A 15900-nucleotide genomic window follows, 5' to 3' on the forward strand; every position below is an offset into this window, starting at 1 on the left:
CTAAAATGACTAGCAAGGGTTGCAGACAACAGCAATATGATTCAGTGTGTCTGGTAAGGCTGATTGTTACTGATTATTTCTCAAAAAAAATATTAATTAAAAGTTTGGCAAAGAAAAATCTTGAGCCTCACATTTTATGCTCTTGTTACCTGTCCCCATTTTTCTCCCACCTACGCGATCTAGCTGTCCCCTTGCAAGATGCTGACCAGCTGCCTCATCTTCTGAATACTACTGTAAATCACACTGCCAGAGGCAAAGCCAGGGAGGGCAAGTAGTTCCTCTAGTCTGGCTGATTAGCACCAAGATCAGGACAGCTGGCCGGTGGTACGGGGAAGAGAGAAAGGGTATTTTGGAAGGGCAAGCTGGCAAGATTTATTGCGAAAAAATATTTTTTTGTTTCTGTTAGAACCGTGAGAGAGGAGGACAGGGAAGAAGAAATAGGAGATGCCCTCCTTGAGAATTCAGACTGCTATCCATATGGCTCTAGGCCTCTCCTCTCCTGATTTGATATGCATTGCTTGAATATGTAGCCACTGTAGACTGAGGCTAGGTCTATGGGGGGGGGGTTGGTCGACCTAAGATACGCAACTTCAGCTACGTGAATAGTGTAGCTGAAGTTGCGTATTTTAGGTCGACTTACCTGGCTGTGAGGATGGCGGCGAGTCGACCGCTGCCACGCCGCCGTCGACTCCGCTTCCACCTCTTGCCGCAGTGGATTTCCGGAGTCAACGGCAGAGCCATCGGGGATCGATTTTATCGTGTCTTCACTAGACGCGATAAGTCGATCCCCAATAGATCGATTGCTACCCGCCGATCCGGCGGGTAGTGAAGACATGTCCTGAGAGCCAGCAGTGGCAATACATAGTGCAAACAAAGCACAGGAAAGCACATGTTTCACCACATTTGGAATTCAGTTCTCAGCTACACCAAGTTTAAACCCGATGCAGAGAGTGTGTGTGTGTGTGTGTGTGTGTGTCTGTGTGTGTGTGTGAGTGAGAGAATGTTGGGGAGGAAGTTAGCCCTAAACCACCTTTCCTTTCCCCTGATCTTTGGCCAGCTATCTTACCTTAAAGCAGCCTTGCAGCTGCTCTAAGTTACCCAGTCTGCAGCCAGCTGGGCTTGTGGCAGGGTGCCATGAGCTTTCCCTTTGTACACCTCATGTGGAGCCGGTGATGGGGGCACAGGGCTGCAGAGCTGACTTTGCGCTACCCAGTGATGACCCTGCCTCAAGAGCAATCTTCAGCTGTCACTTTAGGGTCACTTTTCAACAGCTTTGCTATGAACAGTGTAAAGCTGCCAGACTTGGGGCCGAGCTTTTATGCTGTAAACTAAAACACACATAAGTATGTTCCCTCTAGTTGTAGAGACGAAACGCCCAACAAACATGTACCAGTCAGGATTCTGGTGATGTGCAAATTACTTGTGCAATTTAGGCACATGGAGAAGTGCACAGACACTTTTTCTGACTCTTGAAAATGTGGTGCGATACGCATTAGAAAGGCGACACCAACAGCTAGTACCAACTTGCCTGCTCATTAAGCTTATTGGGCGACATTCATCTCTGGAGTAACCCCTTTGACAGTGGAGTTGCCCCATGGATGAATATGGAACATCTAGCTTTTAAAAAACTATTGTATCTCATTTATAATAAATAATAGCCGGTTGAGGAGAGCTGACTGGCTAGCGCACAAAGAAAATTCACAGGTATTTTCACCAGCAAACATAGCTTGTGCTTGTCACTATTAATAGTGGGGCCATACCATTCATTTCCCATCAGCATTTTGGTGACTGGCACTTTCTGTGTGAAACCATTCACGGAATCACAAACATGTCACTAATTTTAGAGCAGGTATTTATTCATCTGACAGTTCATTTCAAAAGTGAGTGCGTTAATTACCATTCATTACTCTCCTGCTGATGAAGTTTTAGGCACCCAATCCGGGAACAGAAGCAACACCATGTGACAGAGTTCAGTGGTCAAAGGGACATAGTCAAAGAGAACAGATCTCAACAATACAAAGGCTGAAATTCAAAGTCAAGCTATTTCCGTAAGCTGCTTGCTGAATACTTATGAATAAAATAACTCGGATCAGTTGGTCAATAATTCATAAACAGAAATAAGGGCTAAATTTACCAAATAATTTATTCTCCCCAAATAATTCAACCAGCTCTACTACTCAGTAACTTACATAAATCCGCAGCTTTCGACTAGGGTGGAATAAATGATCTGGTTAGCGGCAACAAGAGAAAGCAGATTAACTTCTGTTACTGTACTTGGAGCCTTCTCTTACCTTCATGGCCTTAACAGCCTGTGACCCAGAGTAATCAAATTCCCCCGCCTGACCAATCGACAGACCTCCAGATCCAAGGATGAGAACTTTGGAAACCTAAAAGTCAGCAATATCAAATGATTAGAATGATTTCCCAAAGGGTGCAAAAAGATGGGAGTTAAACTGGAGTAAAGGGAAACTGTGCAGTGTGGAATAGCCTTGAATCATGAAAAACTAGGTCAAAGAGAGAAGAAAAGCCAGCTTCAGAAAACCCGCAGCTGTCTGTCCAACTTTCCAAAAAAAGTTTTATTGACCCCATCTCATGCACAGGTGGGTAAAGAAATGGAGACGACTGATGTTTTACACAAAATATACAGTAAACGTACTGATTGTTTAATTTATTTATAGACAGCCAGGCTTCACTTTGGCTTCCCACATCTCTGTGTTGTATTTTTTATTCAAAGACCAACTGCATTCTGAAGGCACAATTCGCTGTGCAACTCAGCTCATGCTAAGAATTTCAAACTTATTTTCAAGCAACACAGGTTCAGCTTTATGCTGTCAACCAAATCTCATAGCTGGATACGACTGCATGAGGTGCCAGGAAATATAGAGATCACCATAGCAAGCACAGATTCTGTTCTGGAGAACATACAAAAACATAGACACAAACCTCCATGTCTCAAAACTTCCTCGAAGGAACAGAGAGTTAATAAAATAATGAGAGAGAGAGAGAGAGAGAGAGTAATCCAGTGGTTATAATAAGAATAAATGAAATCCTAATGTAGCTTTTGTAAGGGAGTCCTGTACTTCAGTTTCACAGGTAATTTTTTATGCTCTGCATTCTCTCCATCTGATTCAATACAAGTTACAGCTGGTGTAGCTAAAAATAAAGAACATTAATATACTGACCTCAAGCCTAGAAGCTACAGTTGTGGCCTTGGGCAGCACTGAGGCAACTGTTGTACCTTTTCCCTTCTTGATCAGCGAAATGAACGAATCGAATAGGAACTGGTAAAGGCAAACACATGTATTTTAGCGCCCAACCAGGACTAAATAAATATGAATGAAAGAAAGAAAAACCAGGCCTGCCATGGGTCAATCCACTGCTGATGCAAATCAGCATAGCGCCACTGACTTCAGATGACTTTGACTTATACCAACCAAGAATCTGGCCCCATATTTCTAATTTCCATAATGATCTTTGGCGTAATGCCGTATTCAAGGAAGCAAGATGGTATCAGGGAGGAGACTAGGGAGAGAAAGCCTATAGAACCCATTAATTCACTCACACCCATACTTTACTTGTACATGGGTGATAACACATACAAGGGAAGAATGAATGTTAAAAGTTAGAAATCCGAATATTGTCCTCTTAACTGGATCAGTGGAGCTAAGCAGTTTTTCACCAGCTGTGGATCTGATATGGCAGAGTGCAGCTTCAGGGACGCATTAAATCTATCAGCATATGCAGTACACTACAGTATTCATAGCCTGGACCTGCACAAGGGGTTACAAGGACAATTCTGGGGTCGTATTCCGTTCTTTTCAATTCACGGATCACTCAGAGAGGTAAGAAACTTTTTACCGAGAGATTCATTTATAGATTTAATCAACAATATCCAATTACAGTTAAAGGCAAATCACTTCCAACTACTTCTGCTTCCTTTCCCAAGAAATACTCAATAATGGATTTATGTTCAGACATGCCCTCTCCTTGCATCACCGCCTGCTACTGCTACTTTGCCATTCACTGAGACTACACAACCAGTTGCTATCAGAATTTGCATGAAGTCACAGATGGGGGATTAAAATTTCATTTCAGTGAGGAGAACAAGAGAGAGTGAGTGTGAATCCATTTATATAACTCTACAGTTACAAAATATGAAAGTGGAACTAAAATGTATTAGGAAGTTAATGAGGTTTGTTTAAAAAAGGCACCTGGGTTTCTTTTTTTTTTTAAATAAAATAGAAAATTTTCTTTTACAACCATCTCAGGTAAAAGGAGTATGGGTCCCGTCCTGCAAAGATTTAAGCCCATGAGTAACTTTCTGCATGTGAGTAATCCCATCAATGTGAATGAAGTCACTCAAGGACCCAAAGAACATGAGATTGATTTCTGCTACTCGTGTAAATGGAGTCACTTGAGAGCCTGACCCAAAACCTACTGAAGGCAATGGATGTCTTTCCACTGATTTCAATTAGCTCTGAATCAGACCAAATGCAGGCAAGTCTATGCGGGACGGGGATCTTGGTTAGGGTCCTGACATTTCTGAAAACAGGCCCTAAGAATGTCACTGCATCAAGATTTTCAGGGCTCCTCCATTAGCTGCTCTATACTCTACACGCATTCCTTCAGCCACCCCCAAAGCAAACCTGAATCAATCTCTGTACAGTACCTCTGTGTCTGTTGGCCCCGCACTGGCCTCCGGGTTAAACTGTGCTGCAAAAATTGGTTTGGTCTCGTGCATAATTCCCTGCAGAGATAAAAGAGTTTGCCTTAGACAACATCCTGGTAATGAGGGGGATAGAGGAAGGCTACTGCTTGCAACCCTGTAGGCATTGAAGGGAAGGGACCGGTATGCTTTTTAGGGCCTTTGAGTTGAAACTTGTTTCATTCCAGGTCTTCGCAGAGTGTTTTATCCATTAAAGCATTGAGCCATTCACCTTTTACCAGCAATACAGTACCCATGTAACCTACTGGATTGTGCACTGCTGAATAGTGAATACTTTGAACAGCACTATTGATTGCTAAGCACTTACCAGAGAAGATATGCTAGTCTCCTTTCAGATGCAACATTGGAGCAGGTGGTGGAGGGGGCGTATACATTGGAATAGGCTGGGAGGAGTGGGCACACAGCAGTAAAAGGTCACTCTGGAGAGGACTGAAGTAGAATGACTGCTTCTACTGCTCTGATTTCATATCAGTGCTGCTGAAAACACTGGGCCAAATACATCCCTGCTCTAACTCCACTGACATCGGTAGTTTCATTATTCTAGGGATGGACATGGCATAGTGTCTTTAATTCAACACCATGAGGCAAATTATGGATGCTGCATCAGCGGGCACAGGTTGTGTCTTCCCAGGGCCACTGTCAGGAGATGACAAGTGGGAACACTCTGCCAGGCCAAGGAGAGCTGGAGAGTTGCCTGAACTGGGTTTTCAGCCGCTGCTTGCAGTTCCAAGCAAGCTGCAGCAGGAGGCACCAGACCTCTCTCATGAATGGCATGACACAGGCTGCAGCTTGGCTCTGGGACAACGAATGAGAGAGGCCTGAAGGAGTCATTGCTGCATCATGAGAAGGTGACCGTGTCAGGTGGAAGATGAGAAGCCCTGGACTCTAAGAGGCCATTGCAGGCTCTATCTCCACTCCCCAGAGGAAGGGCCAAAGTAGGTCTCAGCCTAGGTGTGCTGGATAGGAGGGAGACAATGGGAGAGAGCATGGGATGGTGATGGGGGTGGAGACAAGAGATGGGCTGTTGGCCGGGGGCCTTCGTACAGCTACTATAAAGTGAAGAATTCACAATTAGTTAATTATTGTGCAAGCTATGCCCTACTTCTGGTCACAGAATACCATGAGCTGGCTACAGTTTCCCTTAATGTATTAGTTATTTTTATTTATTCTACATATATCATTTCCAAATATTTACTCCATGGCTTGATTATCAATATTTGGTATCTGCATTGGTTTGCTCAGCTGGGACTGGCCAGATCGGTCACACGGTATCATTTCTCTTCTCTGAATAGAAGAGAACACAATTTACATGTGTGGTTATCAAATTCAGTTTCTGTGACTGTTTTCAGAACGTGGGATAACATAGTGTGGCTCTTCGTCCCCCTCTAGTGGCTACACCATGTATAGCCGTTTATGAGTCTGCTATTGCCTCCAGCATAACATACCTGGTCCTTTAGATCAAGCGATAAAGTCTCGTGTTTTTTAGATGCAGAAGTTATAAGTTCACCCCCCACAGATGACCCAGCCCAGGACATCATTCTTGTTCATCTTACTCTGAATTTTGCTTTCCACAAACATTTTTGCCAGCCAACTGCTCCAATCTTCATATAAAGTGAACACAAAACGGGGTGTGTGAATGAGACCAAAACTAACTAATTTCAACATTGAAACAAACAGTGATGGGAATTTTTTCCCCCCACTATTTGCCCAGCTCTACTCAGAACTGTAGCCAACACCAGCTGGCAAACAAACTTCTGCTAAATGTATCTTCCAGAAAAGTATTTTGAATACACACTAGTACAATACAGCAGTTTCCAACCTGTCAAGTTTGATGTGGGGTGGGAGCGAAGAGCTAATACAAGGTATCCACCCACAGGAATTTTTTTTCCAAACAGCTACTCTTAAGCAGCATTTCTATGAGTCTCAAGGATAACTCAGGCTTACAGAAGGCAGCCTTGGTTAGTGGATAGGGCTGGGATTCAGGAGGCCTGGTTCCTATTTCTGTTTGGCAACAGACTCACTGTGTGACCCAGGACAAGTCATTTCTCTCTGTGCCACTGCTTCCCCACCCACCCTTTGTCTATTAAAGCTGTAAGCTCGTTGGGGCTGAGATTGTGTCTGTACAGCACACTGGAGCTCTGCTGAGGGTTCCGGTCTCAAGGCGTCACTGTGATACAAACAACAATATGGCAATGTGGGTTTAGCAGTCTTGAGAGTGGGTGATTTCCAATAAAGGCACAGAAATCATCCTCAGGGGGAGGGGGGGAGGCATTTCTTCCAAGAGCTTCCAAGAGCTGTTTGTTATCAGCTCCTCTAGAGGTGGCAAGGGGTCATTGCGCTGATTCTGCAGCTTGCTTAGCTGACCAAGTGGTCACCCGCAGGTCACAGTAACCCGATTCGGCTGACAAAGCAGTGCCACCAAATAAAGGTAATTATCAGATAATGAAACAGAGAGAAAAGATTTCTTAGGGAACAACTGGCCATGATGGATAACCCGCAATGCTGTTCCTGCAGATAAAGCAGGCTTGAGTGAGGCATGTGAGTGAAATAAATGACCGTCTTCCCCGACTCACCCATTGCCTGAGCAGGTATCTGGAGAGAGTGTGTTTACCTCATTTGTTTGATCATTGACATTCACAAAAAGAGGTTTCCAGCCAGCAGGAAGGGTGTTGCTGTCAAGTGCATAGCCATGGTTCTGTGCTGTAATGAAAGCTTGTCCGTTCAACAGGTTCATAACCGGCTGATTCTGACCTCTGAGAAAAGAGAGGGGGAAAGGACAGAGACAGAGAGGTTGGTGATGGAAGCAGAGCCGCCAAGAGTGGGTTCGGGCCCCAGTGAAAAAAATTTTCGGACCCCCCCAGCAGGGCGGACCGGCTAAACAGGGCCGACGAGGGGGGGAGGGAGGCCGGGCCCCCTTCCAGACCGCCGGGCCCGGTAATTTGTACCGCCCCCCCCCCCCCCCCTTCGGCCCTGGATGGAGGGAATCAAGGGCAAGAGGAGAATATCACAGTAATGCAAGGCGGTTAACAAAAGCAAAGTACTGACCATTCTAATTACTCACCTGAAGAATGACCAAAGTCACAGATATTTTATCTCCCCAACACAAATTAATTTAGAAGGCCTGGCTAGGGGAGGGTGTTACAGCTACTCAATGCCAGCTATTCGATTTCTATAGTCAGTATCACAACCACAATGATAAAGAAATCAAATTCAAACCGTGATATTCTTTAGCAGGATTGGACCAACTAATACAGTAGTTCTCAAATTTTTGTACTGGTGACCCCTTCCATATACCAAGCCTCTGAGTGTGACCCCCCCCTTATCAATTAAAAACACTTTCTTATATATTTAATACCATTGAAAATGCTGGAGGCAAAGCGGGGTTTGGGGTGGAGGCTGACAGCTCGTGACCCCCCATGTAATAACCTCGTGACCCTGAGGGGTCCTGACCCCTAGTTTGAGAACCCCTGAACTAATACAAATGCTTTCTAACCTGCCTTGAAATGAACAATTTATTTAGGGGAACAAGGTCAATTGCTGGAATGAAGAAATAAAGTTACTGCTATCCAGGTTCCGATGTAGTCATATCAGCGTGCAGGCTAAGAGAGAGGCCTGCTGAGAAATATGGTGGAGATAGTGCACGGATGACGGTATCCAAAGGAGTATTGTTACTTACAACAAGCTGAATGTATCTGTCAATGGTAAAATCTCATCCTCTGTCTAGAGTCACATTTGTAATCTGAGCAATACACTGAGCAGAGATATCCGATTGCAGCTGCAATCAACTTCCAGCAGGAGCAGCAATGGAGGATGTACCAATGTTATCTTGGAAGGTCGTCATACCTGCTCCAGTTCTGATCTCTTGGGCACACAATGCCCAGTGTAAAAGTGCCACGGTTGGGACGCTGAATGTAAATTCACGATTTCTCCTAGTGAGTTATTTAGCAGGGAGGATTAAAGCAGTATCCTTTGGACTTGAGCTACAAAGATGGAAGCGGATCTGATGGAGATGTTAACTAGTGGCCAGCAGCGGGCACAGTGCACAAATGAACACTGCTGGCTGCTCACCATGCTTGACCCAGGGAGAAAGATGTGCATTCTGCATCCATGGCGTTCACTCTACCTTTAGGCCATGTTGTGACATGACCTATGGGAAGAGGGGACAGATATGCAGCAGCATCTGCAGGTCCCCAACTCATCTGGCATCCTGGGGAGGGCCAGCTCCAGGCACCAGCTTGCCAAGCAGGTGCTTGGGGCGGCCATTCCGGAGAGGGGCGGCACGTCCAGCTATTCGGCGGCAATTTGGCGGACGGTCCCTCACTCCCGCTCGGAGCGAAGGACCTCCCGCCGAATTGCCGCCGCAGATCGCGATTGCGGCTTTTTTTTTTTTTTTTGTGCCGCTTGGGGCGGCAAAAACCCTGGAGCTGGCCCTGATCCTGGGCATTGGAGGGGGGGAGGCAAAACGTTGATGTATTGAGTTCTTTGAAGTCCTGAGGGCATGTGTTCAGATTCTGTAAGGCACCAGCGTCATCATACCTGTTGGCCATGGGCATCTTGTAGGATGTAGCTCCAGCTGCTATTCCAGTTATCAGATTCCCCATGCTGACTCCAAACAATGGCTCCTTGCGATCGCTCTTCAAGACCTAGGTGGAAATAATTTTCATTAACCCGACTGTGAGATCCATGGGAACAGTGAATCTCCAAGTTCAGCAATAATGCAAACTAGTGCATATTCTTTACGCATTTAAATGCAATGTTTTCAATTAGGATTTAATTTGTCTTGAAAACTTCCATACAAAAATGAGCTAGTCCCTTTGCTGCCAGGGTAGTGTTTCTTATACAATGCCCAGGAGGAAATTCAGGGTATCCAGGACACATGCACAGCTAGGGGCCAATGCTCCGCCCACCATCACATCCCTCCTCCAGGTGTTTCGAGGTCACTCCATACAGTGGAACTGGTGTGGTTCTGCTGGGCAAGAGCTAGGGAGGCCACTCAGTGAGTGTCTTTGTTCGGTGCACAGCACGGCTCACAGAAGTGTCCTGTGGGGCAGGGCGGGGCTGATGGGAGAACAAGTTGAACTCATTGCAATATGTGGGGGTCAGGAAGGAACTTCCCCCTGGTCAAAGTGGTAGTGACCTTGGAGGTTTCTTGCCTTCATTTGCAGCATGTGGTGTGGGCCACTTGCAAGAGTACATGGGTATATCTGACAATCATTTCCCTGACGTTATAGGGGCCTTGGGCAGTGGAGCACTTTGATCCCTCCTATTCTCTGCCTGTGGCACAAAACAGTCTACTCTCCTGTGAGCTGTCCTACCATAGTCTAGTTCCAGTTGTTGGGTTTAGCGTGGGGGTGTGGGGTGCTGTTGGTGGTTTGTGACATACAGGAGGTCAAACTAGATGATCTGGTGGTGCCTTCCAACCTTACACTCTATGACTCTATGACGACGGGTGGTGACCGCATGACTCTGCAGATCTGCTGAGATTGCTCCCTGAGAAGCAAGGGCACATGCCCCCAGAAGCAACCACAGTCTCAGGGCAGGGGAAGCTACAGCCAAGCAGAAGCTCTGCGGTCTCTCTACAGCCTGTACAGGTGTAATCCCTTCTCTCCTTTGCTCCAAAGGAAAACCCCAGTTTCCAGAGCCATGACTCAGGCTGCTTTCCAGGGCTGGGCCATAGGGAATGAGCAGTGGCATCACACATCACTGGAACTGAGAAGCACCAGCCATCTGTAAGTTACATAATTTAGAAGAGACGGGCATATTTCCCAGGACAACCATACTGCTCCGTAACATGCACGTTTGCCTTGCTTGACTTCAACACAGATCTGCACTGACTCATTAGTGTGTGCTGCGAGACACCACCAGTACGATGGTGATATTAATGGTGATTCTTCTTCAGCGCCCATAACTGTGCTAAAGGCTTTACAACCCTATGACTAGGCAGATCCTTATCCCAGAGCTAACAGTCTAACTGGACACAAGACAGGGATATATCCTACTAACAAAATGACCAAAGTGAACTTGAGCACACGACTCGTTAGCTCCATGATCATTCATTTTTCAACTACACAATCTGACCAGAAAAGACTGAGTCCGCTTAAAGGAACCATCAGGTCATCACCGGCAAGCGACCCCAGTGCACACACTGTACCTTCTTAAGATTCTGAATCAGCTCCTGTGCCTGCATTGGATCCCCAGGGCCGCCGGAAAGAAAAAGCCCATCATACTCCATCCTGGTGAAATCATGATTCCATGGGACCAAATGCACCTCCGCGCCTCGCTGGCAGAGAAGCAAAAGAGGGAGGAGGAAAATGCTTTAAGTCAACTTAGCCTCTTAGTTCATTCTAACTGCTCTCTTACGGCCCAGCAGACATATTCCACCAAAACCAGCCCTGAATGCCAATATGTAGACTCTCTTTGGTAAATCTCTATTTTAGGGATGTATTTAACAATGTAACAAGCCCGTGGCCACCTAGGACTTCATAGTTGTCACTGAGCTGTTCACCACGACATTAAAGGCTTCATAGTGACAGCACGAATAGCCCATGAAACCTATTAACCTAAAAGCACAGCGTCCTAGCTCTTTACTGAAAGGAGGCAGGTTAGCCCGCATTCAGTAGAGATAGGCTTGGCAAAATTCAGGTTTGTAATCATTGTGATGGATAGTATAGATGTTTATTTTTAAGAATTTTTTTATTTTTATCAATTTAACGTTTCACATTTGCAGGAATTATGTGAGGTTCGGGCAATGGGGAGGAATCAGACAATTATTTAATGATGGTAGATGCTGAGATTCAAAAGGATAATGTTTCGTAACGGTTAAAACACAAATGGTCAACATCACATGTCAACACAGACAAAGTAAATATCCTCAAAACCAAACCCGAATAAGTTATCAAGCTGCATTTCTCTTCCTTTGCCTAGCTGGAGATGTCGATTGTTACCTCTGGAAATCTTTTTTGTCAGTTTGTGTATGTATGGTGAAATAGACATTTACTGATGTTTACTGATAAAAATCTAATCCTAGCAAGACTAAGTAAGTAACTTGGGCACAGATCCTCAAAGGTATTTAGGTGCCTAACTCCCACTGAGGTCTCGTTAAGGATCTGGTCCTTAGGCAAAGGCTTCACTTTATGTCTGTGAATAGTCCCATTGACTTTTCTTGGTTCCCAGGCGGCGGATCTACACTGGAGCTTCAAGTGAAGCACATGTTTAGTGTTTTGTTGAATTGCGATCAAAGTTACTTGCCCAAGGCTACCCAGCGTGCAAGTGGCAATACCAGGAATAAAACCCAGGAGTCTTGTCGTTAGGGTGACCAGACAGCAAGTGTGAAAAATTGGGATGAGGGGTGAGGGGTAATAGGAGCCTATATTAGAAAAAGACCCAAAAATCAGGACTGTCCCTATAAAATCGGGACATCCGGTCACCCTACTTGTTGAGGATAAGCTTTTGTGGGTAAAAACCTCACTTCTTCATCTGATGAAGAAGTGAGGTTTTTACCCACAAAAGCTTATGCCCAAATAAATCTGTTAGTCTTTAAGGTGCCACCAGACTCCTTGTTGTTTTTGTAGATACAGACTAACACGGCTACCCCCTGATACTTGACCTACTTGTTGTACAGTTTTCTGCTTTAACTGCTCAGCCACATTCCTTCCGTTAATACTAGTTCACTGGACTTCTCTTCGACCACACATAGGTGGTGCATGTCATCCAGAGAAAACAGTGCAAGGATCTGTTACAATTCGATCTTGGATTTGTGCTGTTTAGGCAACTCTAGATGGCTTTTGCTGGGCTGACTTTCCCTAGTGCCACACTGCTAAACCCTTTTTCATTGGAAATGCTCCCTCCTCCTCTCCTTAGCTTCGCCGACCTCTTGCTACACCCTCTGTGAAGTTCAAACGGTTTCCTTTGGCCCAATCATTTAAAATGGGGGAAACAGTCATGTCTATCAGACTATCAAATATTAGGTGCAAGCTGTAACCAAAAATGGCTGCATGATGCAACGCAAAGCATGCTTTCTGTTACAGCCTTAATGTTTGCATTAGCAGAGAATACTTTTGGACATCAGGAACCCCAGTTCCCTCAGAGAATGGAAGGCCACCATCTTACTGCCTTCTCCTGAGAAACAAGACAAAGGGCTAGTATGGCTTAAAGGCCGATATCTCAATTATGAGAAAGCCTTCCAGGAAAAAAAGTATTAGTGCCGAGTTTCCTGCTTTAAATCATTTTTTACAATGCAGGGCTGATTCTTCCTTGGTTGCTATTAGGCAAGTAGCGACATATCCCTTGCAGTCTCCTCAGTTCACACGTGAGTCCCTCAATGAAACCATCTCAGTCTCCTGCCAATAGATCTTCTCATGGAATTCACACACAGTGGCTGCCTTATGGCTATTCTTCATCATCAGGTTAGCTTTAGGGACCATCTATAAAGTTCAAAGCATGACTCACCCCACTGGGACTCATCTAACACGGGTTGCACTTATAATGAAATGAAAACATTCAGGTGGAGGGCAGTGGGTGGGATAGATCCCTACCAATTTTTCGAATAGAAGGTTCAGTAAGATTGAGTAGCATGCTCCCTGCAACAGATACAGCTAAACCATCAGCCTGTCTTGTACTAAAGCAATGCTGCAAAAGAAGCTCCCTGGAGGAGAAAGATACAGAACACTGACTTACCTTCACTAGCAAACGGATAGCATTGTTCTTTAACCCACAGTCCACAGCTACAACTTTAATTGGATTCCCTTTGCCATACACCTTGACTTCCTATTGACAGGTTTAGAAAAAAGATAGACAATTACTGTACGTGACAAACCACAAGCCATAAACGCAGTGAGGGTGTTTTGCACACAGGTTGGTAGCAGATTGATTGTTCGCTGCCAGGAAGTGACTGGCACTTACCAGTCAATTTACAAGGAAATCTCAGGAAGTGCCACAGAAGTTAATTTTTTTTTATGAAAAGCAAAAACAAGTGTAATGCTTTTTCATATACTGTTCGTTACAGTCATAACAATGATCCCTAAGAAACTGGCTGTCTCCATAGTTAATGACTAGTTTTTCTGTGTTTCGCCTCATTAATGGAAAGTAGCAACTCAATTCTCAAGAGCTGTGGCTTAGATGTAGCACCACAGAGAGACAGTGATAGATACCTTGGGCCAGGTCCTCAGTTGGTGTGAACTGGAGTCACTCCACTGACTTTAATAAACCAAGGCCAATTTACACCTCCTCAGGATCTGGCCCATTATGCTTTCGATGTCGCCTTGATTCTCCACTTGCAATAAGGCTGGGATGTAACAGAATGAATCTCTATGTTACATCTACACAATACAGAATCACCATAATATCAGTGTAATTTGCCATACCAGTACAGACCAATAGCCCATCTAGACTGTCACTGAGAGTGACCCATGTTTATACGATACGGATGGTTTTATGTTTTTTCCAATGCCTTCCCTGCAAGACACTTTCCCATCTGCTGTCATTTTGCCCCTTTCTTCACATTATCCTAATGTAGCGCGTTGTTTTGATAAGCTGGAGGATTCCATAATGTAGGCAATAGCATGGCCTTCTCTATGGCGGTTCTGCTCATAAGCATGGTGTGTGACTGATTGCTATGGTTGAAGAAGGAGTTCCCCTAATGGAGTGACCATTATAGGATAGTAAGATGGGTAGGGATTAGCCTGAACAGAGATAATCTATTGCGATGTGTCTACTGATTTATATATCAGGCCATCTGGTGGGAACATACCCCACAATGCATTTCCTGAGTCTGCAGAGCATTGGTGCATCTAGGTCCTCTCCATCTTCTTCTAAGTTTCTAATACTATTTGTCATGCCTGTGTTCTGATTTGCAAAGGGGTTATCTGTCTGGTACAATCTTTGGTACATTATCTTATAATAAAAGAGTGGTTTAATTTAACTTAGGAAACTGCAGAACCATATTTATGCAAAGCAATGTTGGTTTTGGTTTTTACAGCTCTTCTACCTATACAGACATTGCTGTATATGCTTGTTCGAACAAGTTAATAATGTAGGTTGGGACTTTCGAAAGTGCCAAAGGTAGTTAGGTACAAAACTCATATTGAAAGTCAATGAGCACTGGGTGCCAAACTCCCTTAAGTGCTTTTGAAAAATTTCAACACCATTTTTAAATAGGCTTCCGAAGGGCTTTTGGCTCCTTGCAGCTCACATATACAGGGATCTATGCAACATTCATGATGCAAACGCTTCACTGGTGGTGACTTGCTTTGGTTGTTCTAATCCTCATACAATTAATTACAGAGCAAAGTTGCCCTGAGTTATTTGGACTAGAAAAGGGCCTGAACAAAAAGCTCTCATCTGAGCTAAATCTTGCTCAGATCCAGAAATTCAGATCCAGATTTGAAATTTGTAATTCAGAACAATCTGTGATACAGGTCGCTAATAAAACCCCAAACCCTTAGTTTTTGAGGTTGGATTCATGGCTTGCAGGTACCATAACCTTGCAGCATTAATGATTTTACTCTGTCCAATTGATTAGATTCTTGTGGACATAAATGACTTGACCTTCTCAAATGGTTAAACAGTTCATCTGCTCTGGGCATCTGAAAATAACGTACTCAAATTAACAGCATAATAATCTCTACAGAAACTGCCTGCAAAAGGCAGCCAAAGTCTACAAGGCTGGCCTATATAAAAACCTTCAGTAAACAGAGCTATCTCACTAGCATAAAAAGAAGAAAAAATCACTTCTAATGTACCACTGATAAGAAAACTTCTGGTCTTACTGCATTCTGATTTACATGAAAATAGCTGTTTGCTAGCAAATAGATTATCATGTCCAGTAATTACCACCATTGAAGAGTTTAGCTAATTGTCAGCTTTATTTGTGAAGTTGCTTTTTAAGCCCATAAAATGAAGTTATAAACATAATGAGACCACCGAAGCTCTGTTAATCTTTTTATATCTCTTTTATGGATGGTATTTCCAGTATCTTTATAGTAATTCCGCCATTACCAAGAGAGTCAAGAGGAGGAAATAACAGAAAGGGGTTTTATTATAATGTTTCGATCAGCTGACGGCAGATGGAGATGCGCATGTACGGAACGGTCAAGTTTCATTCCAAAAATATCCAGTGTCGTTGGTGGGAAAGTATACAGTGCCTGACCTGAGGGACTCAGCGATTTCATGAGATT

The 15900-nt window shown here is 44.3% G+C and overlaps 1 protein-coding gene across 1 annotated transcript in view; it reads right to left on the reverse strand.

The window, feature by feature from the left end:
• The window catches only part of CPS1 (carbamoyl-phosphate synthase 1), a 122122-nt gene that overhangs the window by 80055 nt on the left and 26167 nt on the right, over positions 1 to 15900 (reverse strand). Inside the window, exons 7-13 of the mRNA XM_054044193.1 lie at positions 13403 to 13492; positions 10878 to 11006; positions 9263 to 9369; positions 7338 to 7479; positions 4670 to 4747; positions 3183 to 3281; positions 2292 to 2387 (exon numbers count right to left, since the gene is read on the reverse strand). Of these exons, the coding sequence (XP_053900168.1) occupies positions 2292 to 2387; positions 3183 to 3281; positions 4670 to 4747; positions 7338 to 7479; positions 9263 to 9369; positions 10878 to 11006; positions 13403 to 13492 (741 nt within the window). The remainder of the gene's footprint in view (positions 1 to 2291; positions 2388 to 3182; positions 3282 to 4669; positions 4748 to 7337; positions 7480 to 9262; positions 9370 to 10877; positions 11007 to 13402; positions 13493 to 15900) is intronic.

Source organism: Malaclemys terrapin, chromosome 11 (assembly GCF_027887155.1).
Source record: "Malaclemys terrapin pileata isolate rMalTer1 chromosome 11, rMalTer1.hap1, whole genome shotgun sequence".
Classification (NCBI taxonomy): domain Eukaryota; kingdom Metazoa; phylum Chordata; order Testudines; family Emydidae; genus Malaclemys; species Malaclemys terrapin.